Below are 8,936 nucleotides of genomic sequence, written 5' to 3'. Positions count from 1 at the left end.
TCATTGCAACATATGACCTTTTCCCATATTTTGCAGCTTCCCATCCTGGATTCATCTATAGCCAAAGATTGCCCAGTTTTCCTCATAAACTAAGGTACACACTTACCCTTAGCACTGCAGTGAATCAATAATTTTCAGGTTTAACAGATAATGATCTAAAACAGATACTGTTTTTTCCATTAACAAAGAACCACCAGGTAACATCTGCTCTGCAGTTTTGAAGAAATGAAAACACATAAATACTTAAGGATATTAGTGTAACAAGAATAGAATATGAATTAACCTTGACTGGTTGTTCATGTTAGTACTCCCTGTCGCCCTACTCAATGATCCCTGTTCTAGGCAAGCAGACATTTCTTTTAATGTAGTGACACTAACTTCAGTAGATCCTGCCAGTGTAATAACACCATTTGATGATTCACGAATCTGTATTGGTGGTTTTCCAGGGACATTTACTTTCCCTGTGTTCACGCTTGCAGTATCTGATTTGTTCAAAGACGTAGAATCCAGCAAATCTCGCACTTCTTCTTTCAGAATCTTTCATGTAAAAATTAGATAAATATTATATATGTCAGAAGCTATAAACTATGAAGAGGTACTCAAACCAGGTTTAATATGTATATTCATGCAAAACAGAATTCAGGAAACAGAAGATATATTCATTGATGGATATGCTATCAGGGAACCAGATTATTTGGCAAAAAATTTACGGTTTTCCAAAACTGTGTTTGTGATTCTGGCATTTGATGCTAAGAGTAATTTAACCAAAACCAAAAGGAAGCAACCCAAAGACCAGGCTAAGGAAAAAGCTTACAGGACAACAAGCCTACACTACATGAGATGCATTCACAAAATTAAGTTTGCTGAACAGAGTCACCAACCTAGTACAATGCTAATAGCATAAATAGAAATTACCACAACAAAAGAAATGCTTGTTTCTTTAACAAACCTCAATGAAGGAAACATGCAATTGAAATTCGATTTGATGTTTAAGACTTTCAATCTTGGTGAACAAAGCATTCATTACTTGAGGAATGATTCCTGTTTGGCAACCATCTTTGAAGCCTGTGCCCATAGTATATGTTTTACCTGACCCAGTCTGCACATTTTTTGGAACTTCAATCACAAGAAAATGAAATTGCAACATTTAGCAGTGTCTGGTGGAGATTAAGCTGTACCTGACCATACGCAAGAACAGTAGCATTATATCCTTGGAATAAGCCATCAACAAGTGGAACAATGCATTCCTCAAACATGGCAGAAGAGGGAGAACCAGTGCTCCCATAGACATGATCAAACGTAAAGGAATGTGTCCCAATTTGTACCTGCAGAATAGACAAAACAACATATAGCTTCGTAACCAAAAAAAAAATCTAGAACTATCTAATTAAAAGAAGGAAAAACAATGTTCCATTGTGCAAAGACAATAGAATTTGCAAAAATCTGGCCTGGTCTTAATCCAAGAATTTAGCAGAAGAATTCAACATTTTCTTTTGTGATTGAAATAGGCTGTCAGTGTTATGAAAGAATGTAATTTGGAAAGCACGCAGGAAACATCCCAGGTCTTACCAATCAAAATATAATTTTTTTTTTCTAATTTGGTTTCTCCTTCCTTTAAAATGGGTTACTTCACATAAACAAAAGTTTAACAGCAATTAAAACCTATTATCAACTAAATCAACCTAAATGTAAAGAACCATACGTTAAAGGATTCATAACTCACTACTAAAACAGGAGCATAGAGTCGAAACTCCAAAATGGAAATAACAATCAACAGAACCATATCATAGAAACTAAATGAACTCAGCTTAATTGTACATAATTTCACCTTCCACGGTAAAAGAATCTAATTCACAATCAACTCAATTATAGAAATAGTAAATGATGAGAAAAATTCTGATCCAAAATCAGAGAGTTAATTCTCACTGATCAACCATTCAAGCATCCAAAGAATCAGATCTCCATAAACTTCAAATTAACCAGCAACTCCATACTCAGAAACCAAAACAATCCCCAGAAATCACCCATTGAACAAGCACTTAACAGTGAACACCGGCATTCTCTATGGTGACAGTACCTGAGGCTTTCCTGAGACGACAGTAACACAATCTTTACAACCTTGAAGCTTCTCATCACCGATGAGCGGTCTTACATGAACCGCAACCTTAACACAACAATCCTCAGAAGCTGCAGCAGCTTCCATAGGAAGCAGCTAAAGAAAGAAAGAAAGAAAACAAGTTCCACAATTTCCAAACGCAAAGAGAAAAGAGAGAGAGAGAGAGAAAGAAAGAAGAAAAACACAAAAAAGAGAACTTGAATTTTTTTTGTAAGTTTGTTTTAGTTTATGCTAAAGAGTTAGAAGATCAAATCTTTAATATTCCATTTTCATTGTAAAAAAAAAAGGTTCTCATTGTCCGAAAATACGGAAAATTTGAGGACAAAGAAAGTGATGCAACAACTAAGAAAGGAAAAAACTGAGTTCGTTCCAGACAATGGGTTGCTGCTGTTATTGCTGTTGTTGTTGGGGTGGAAGCGTAAGAAAAAGAAGGAGGAGAGAGGATGAAAAAGAGGGAAGGGTAGTTGAGGAATTAGAGGCTGTGGGGTGGCATAGAAGAATACAAAGCAGTGCAAGTTAACTGCAGTGACAACAACCACTATCATTTTCCTTTGCCTTCACTACAAAATCGTCATGTAAAAAAAAGAAATAAACTTTCATAACACTCTTTCCCTTTTTACCCTTTTTACCCTTTTTCCTACAGCAACCTCTCTGCTCCTCACCTCCCTTCTTCGTGGAGTCTTGTTTCCGTCCCCCTCCCTCCCACGTTTTTCGTCCCCACTTTTACAGTTCTACCCTTTTCAGCACCATATTTTTTCTGGGTTTTGTTTTTTTTGGATCTTTAACCCAAAGAAAAGAAGAAAATTGATAGCTAAGTGCTCCTAAAACCACGTATTATGATGCTTAAGATTTCATGATTGTGCACAGAATATGGTAGAAAAAAGGGGTGGCACAGCACATAAGCCACGTGATTTGGAATCATATACGATTTCTAGAGAAAAGTTTGGATCATTCATATATCTACGCTAACAATTCACTCACTTTTTTCTTACTAAATTTTTGCATGTGATTATATAAATACTGTATAAATGTACTACTCTTTTTCCCTAGTTTTGATGTTAAAAGATCATGTCCCAGAATTACTAAAGAAACAATGTGAATAGGCCCCAGTAGTTTACAATGTCTATAAATGCAGAAGATAGATGAAAACAGACTAGTAGTATATTAATTTGTCACCACCCACCTCCTTTATATGTTAACAATTTAATTAAGTGAAGAAATGAACTTGGATCCTGAAAAAACCAAAAAGCTAGTCTCTTTCATAGAAGAAAAATAAAAGAGAGGTTTTTTCTTTTCTTTTGATTCTGGAAGCTAACCCGTGAATAATAAGGAGAAGAAGAAAAAAAATTGGAGGAGAACAGGGGAAGGAGTGGGAAAAATGGAAAGTAAAGAGAAGGAAAGACCCACAAAATGGACATAGCCAGCTGGTGGTCTCCCGCACTCACATGGCCCTTTTTAGTCTTGTATAATAACCCCTCTGTGGACCCCACTTTCCCTTGGTCAGACTTCTTTGGTCCCACCTTTTACTGATTCTGTGGCAGTTAATTAATTCTTCTCCTTGGCTTTTGTTGTGGTCACTTGGGGAGAGATTAGACTTCCGCTTAACCTCATAAAGCGAAACTATAAGAAAAAAGGTTTCCTTGCATGAATGATATTATTATTATTATTATTAGTAACAAAATCCATGCATTCATATTCATTTTTGGAGGAGATATTAATGCCTTTATTTTAAGCCAAAAGAGGAAAGTTGGGGTTGTGAAGGAATTGGTATACGAAACAAGCCAGCTCACTTTTGGATATAAAAATCAAGAACCCATCATGTTCAAATTTGCATTAATTTGACTTTTACCATGATCTGTTTTAGTATGGTAATGTTTTTTAGTTCATATGTTAGATAGAATTGTACTCGATATGATCCGTCCCCGTTAATATCTACTAGGCATATTTAAAATTCATGTTAGATTTAGAAATGCCTTTTCCATAGTTTCTGACTCCGTATTTGCGTTACAGTCAAAATATATCTACTTAAAGGAGCAAATATTTAGCTAATTATGTTTATCACAAGGAACTTCAATGTTAAAAGTCAAACTTGAGCCGTAAACCCCCCTTTTGTTTTTTTGCTTGAATGAGCTGTAAAAACCTTTATAATAAATTGCATAAACTACAAAAATGTTTGAATCCGAATTAAAGAGTCTTGAATAAGAGCGAAGAATCTTAAACCAAAAACAACCAGAAAATGCCTACCAGCTTGGCTTTATTCCTGTAATCAATGTTGAAAAAGAAAAACAGAGCGAAGTCCTCATCCTTTGTAGGCTTTAATTAGTAGGATGTGATACGGTTGGAGGGATTAGGCAAGCTGAAGGCCCTATTCAAAGGTATAGTGTACCAGCTAAATAGGGGTGGTTGTTGCATCGCTGAGTGTTAAAAAGGTGCTCAATAAATATTACAGAAGTTGTAGACAGAAGTAGCATCAAGTACCAGTGTAGCATCAAAATGAAGGGCAAATAATTCCCCTTTCTTGTTTTTCCTTGAACCAAATAGGCATGTCAGTTAGTTAGCTTGACAGCAACGTTAGAATTGAAGGTTCCATTGCAGGGCTGCTTGGCTGCATGCATCTTGATACTAGCTTAGGTATTTAGAGTCATTAGGTTGCAAAAAGGTATGTCTTAGGCCTTTTTCGAAAGTTTTTTACACCCTTAAATTTGAGTTACCATTGTTATACGTAGCTTGTGCCTTTAAACTCTCACTTTTTTGGGTACAAGGGTTCTGTTAAAAATTTTTTTTAAAAAAGGAAACTCTTACCATCATGCTAAGAAAGAGTCGCTGCAATAGGATGCCCTGTTCTTCTGTTTTTGTTCTTAGTAAAAACTTGCTTTCACCAAATGCATAAAAAAATGAAAAAAAATAGGGAAGGGGGGTGGGCGGTGAAAAGATTTGCCCACCATCCCAAAGGAGCGTGTTGTGTCCTGCTCTAGTGGGCCGTCGCTGAAAATCATGTCAACAATCAATAACTAGCACAATCTAACCAACGCCCCCATCATCTTGAAAGAGGGAGTATGAGGAATATTTCCCATCAGTTACTGGTAATGCAATGGCTGACAAGGATTTTTTATCGAAAAGGTTTTGGCACAATCCTTTTTATTTTTGGTTGGACTTTTATTTTATAGGATTAGGTTATAACAAATGACCCCATTTAGCTAACAATTTAGACATTTATCATTATTTAAAAAGAAAATTGCTGACCGTTTGCTTTGCTTGGTTGCCTTTTATTGATGCGGTAGACTGTAAGTTAAGCAAACTTGTGATCGTCCAGGCACATGTACAACACCTTCAGTCACAAGGAAGAAGCAAGGGAAAACAGGGAGAAAAAGATGCAAAAACCCTAACCCCAAGTTTCCTTTTCCTCAACCTAACTCACCATTCACTGGATTTTTTCCAATTCGACCGTTAGATTGGAAGCAGACTAAGCAACTAAGAAAAGCCCCACTTTTTTTGTCCTTTTTTAAGAGGGGATTATTTTATCACAAGAGTGTATGTTGTGACATTGAGTCGAACTTGTTATCTTGAGATTTCCTCTATATAAACTGATCACTCCATCTTACCAAACCTTGACAAGGGTTCCAAAATACACATTCCTCTGTCACCGTTATGTATAATTTAACAGTTTGACTATCGTCTATGGAAGCAGCACCTTGGAAATACACTTGTCTTTGTATACTTTGGTGTCACTCTCCCAACCAATATGATTGAAAAAGCTCCAGATGTTGCTGTTTTATGTCCGACCAATTATGTTGGTTTTCTCTACACGTGTCCGTGTTGCTATTGCACCTTTACCTGTCTTGTCATAGCTCACAACCCGATTCCGTGAAACAATCAGTAATTGCACAACGATACATTATCCGTATTGCAAGCATAGACCTCGCTACTTCACCGAATATGTCGAACATACATCCCTCGTATCGACACCAGAAATACCTTTCACGGTCACTCCACCATGAAGCTTCGAGCAATGCAGGAATGGACTCGCCTTGTGCATTCAGCCCATTCATGTTGTCTTGGAAACATTTTACCTATAGTTTCTATACATAAGGAAAGATCTAGGGGAATGCAATTTGCTACGATCAGAGCAAGTTCCTTCTTAAAAAGTGAGCACGCAAGAGCAAAATCAAAAACCAAGAGTTTTGTTCCCCATCTTGCAGGTAGGAGAAATCTCATACAACCAATGGACACCAACAACAGCCAATGGACATAAATCTTGCACTTGTTTCCTTGTTTGCCTCTATCTTCTTATAATAATATGAAGAATGATTACACCAACTATATATGAAATGATAGAAATCTGTACCAATTGGCCCTCAGCTCGTAATTGATCTATCCAGTTTGCACCTTCATTTTCTAGCCAATCTGCTTCCAATACGCAAGTTCTCCCATGTTCACTTCTCCTTTTGAAAAGAGAAAAAAAAGAAACAAGAGGAGTGAACCAACTTCTTGAATCAGTCAACAACAGATCACTTTCGGCAATTTATCAACTAGTTAAAATTACTGGACGCCAACAGAGCATTCTTATTAGACCATGAGGGCAACCACATGATTGGAGTAAATTAAACTCATTTTTAAACTCAACTGTGCAGATAGGCAATAATTCTATAAATTCCCAGCCTTCCAATCTTCTCCAGTCTCCAGCCCACCTTCTTTCCTGGTACTTCTACCCATGTGGACTTTGCATCACATGCTCCCACGTCCTTTACATCACTAAAAATTATTCTCAATCCTTACTTTTTATCCAAGCACCAATCTTTCTGTCCCCCTTCATTCTATCATTCTCGCAAGCAAACTCTTCACATTTGAGTCTTCCGCTTTATTTACCAGAATCATTAACACAGTCGTTATCCTAATTTGGACTATCCTGCTGTCTAATCGCGCAGTTCTGTTAATCAGTGCACAGGGTTTTTTTTTATCCCGTCAAGTACATGTTTAGCATGATCTAAGGTTTCATAGAAAAGTTATGATTCCAAAGGCATAATTATTACAGTCAGCCTCTAGTGTCAACCAGAAAGCCAATCTGCAAATCTATATTGTGTTTTCTTTTGGTTTTTTTGTCCACCATCATAATTTTGTCCTGAATAAAAACCACAATGCTGCTAAAGATCTTATTGTAAAACCCTGTGATGATAATCTTAAAGCTTTCAATGTGTTGGAGACAGAACATGTGCCGGGTTGTAGGGCTTCATCATGCGCATGCCTCATTTTTGCCAATTAGATGTGGTTTCTTTATTTTTTCTTTTAGTGCTCTGGGGTATATGCTTGGTAAGTAGTGGGGTATGCTCCTCTTCAGAAGATGCTCCCTTTGTTAATATCTAGTCATAAATCACACCCAAATGCATTGATGATTGGCTCTGCCAAGAGTCATACAAAGTAGACAGTTTTCCAGCCAAATTGAGGGCCATGGTATTTTCTCTCTATCTTTTCCATTGATTTGTGAATTTCTTTTTTCTCTTCTTTTCTTGGCTACAAAATGAGTTGGGTTCAACTAAACAATTTTCCAATCAAAAATAATGTTAGTACAATGATTTACTTTGCAGATAAACTTTGATTTGTCTTGTGGAGGGAGAGGCCCATGCTTATCCATTATAAGTAAATTCTTTAGCGCTCTTTTCTTGAGTTTTGATCTTATAATTTTTTTTATATGTATAATTTAAAAAAGGGGATTCGAATTTTATAAGAAAATAATATACCAATTAATAAGTCAAATACTCAGATACAGTTTTGATCTTATAGATTTAGTTCCATGATAGTTGTCAAGAATTTTTGTATGACTTAATTATAGTGATTAAAATTCTGAATGAAATTAAAATATTTAAATCAACAAGTTATTCTCATTGTGACTTTGATTAAATCATGAAAAGCTTTTGTTATAATTCTCATGCCATTGAATCTATGAGATCACAAAATAACTTATTTACGTCCATAACATAACTCAAACTAAAAACTAAGCTTGAAAGATAACATGTACATCCATTGTTTTTTATTAAAAATTGTTTAAATTTTACAATGAATGGGATGCAATTAGGAAATGAGAAGACTATTAACTGGTCAAAACAGGTGAATTTATATGTCAAATCATGTACAAGCCCAATTGGAACCTTGTTTCTATTATTGACTTTGATTAGAGACTATTCATTTTATTTGTCTCAAGAAAGGAAAAGGTATTTTGGAAATAAAATTAAGATCAAATTATTTGATTTTTGGGAAAGAAAAGTGGGCTGTTGAATTAGGGTGTGGTTAATGGCCCAAGAAATACTCAGGCCTGAGAATTTTAGGTGACTCTTACCATGGGAATTCCTGATACGGGTCAAGCCTATCTAAATTGTGACCCTCTACACATTGCCCATGGACCCAACCCAAGTAGAAGAGACCATTTGAATATCTTCAAAGTGATCCATCCAGGGAAAAATAAGAAGAAGAAAAAACAGATATAAAAATTGAAATCAATATTAGAACCAATGACTTGGGTTGGGCTCACAACTTAACAAATTCAGTCGAATGCATTGGAAAATTAGTTTCAATATTTCAAATCATTTTACTGTTGAGACATTCGCCACCGTCCATCTATGTGCAAATTACCCATCAATTGTAGCACATGTTCTTAATGCTTTTTTGACTTCTGCATTCAGAAAATATATAAAAACCTAGAAAATGACAAAAGAGAATAAAAATAGGCTCAAATTTTTGGCCGTTGATAAGTACACTCTTCAAAACGATAGATTCAAATCTCCTTTATTACCAAAAAAAATAAATACGAATCCCAGCCATTCTTACA

The 8,936-nt window shown here is 35.8% G+C and overlaps 1 protein-coding gene across 1 annotated transcript in view; it reads right to left on the bottom strand.

The window, feature by feature from the left end:
- The window catches only part of LOC110416206 (kinesin-like protein KIN-4A), a 9,398-nt gene extending 7,195 nt beyond the window's left edge, over positions 1 to 2,203 (bottom strand). Inside the window, exons 1-4 of the mRNA XM_089783678.1 lie at positions 2,078 to 2,203; positions 1,179 to 1,325; positions 950 to 1,099; positions 284 to 537 (exon numbers count right to left, since the gene is read on the bottom strand). Of these exons, the coding sequence (XP_089639804.1) occupies positions 284 to 537; positions 950 to 1,099; positions 1,179 to 1,325; positions 2,078 to 2,203 (677 nt within the window). The remainder of the gene's footprint in view (positions 1 to 283; positions 538 to 949; positions 1,100 to 1,178; positions 1,326 to 2,077) is intronic.
- Positions 2,204 to 8,936: the final 6,733 nt, after the last annotated feature.

Source organism: Theobroma umbraticum, unplaced genomic scaffold, assembly GCF_002168275.2.
Source record: "Theobroma umbraticum cultivar Fairchild unplaced genomic scaffold, ASM216827v3 scaffold_51.0, whole genome shotgun sequence".
NCBI classification, from domain to species: Eukaryota; Viridiplantae; Streptophyta; class Magnoliopsida; order Malvales; family Malvaceae; genus Theobroma; species Theobroma umbraticum.
This window is presented reverse-complemented; position numbering and strand designations above follow the sequence as displayed.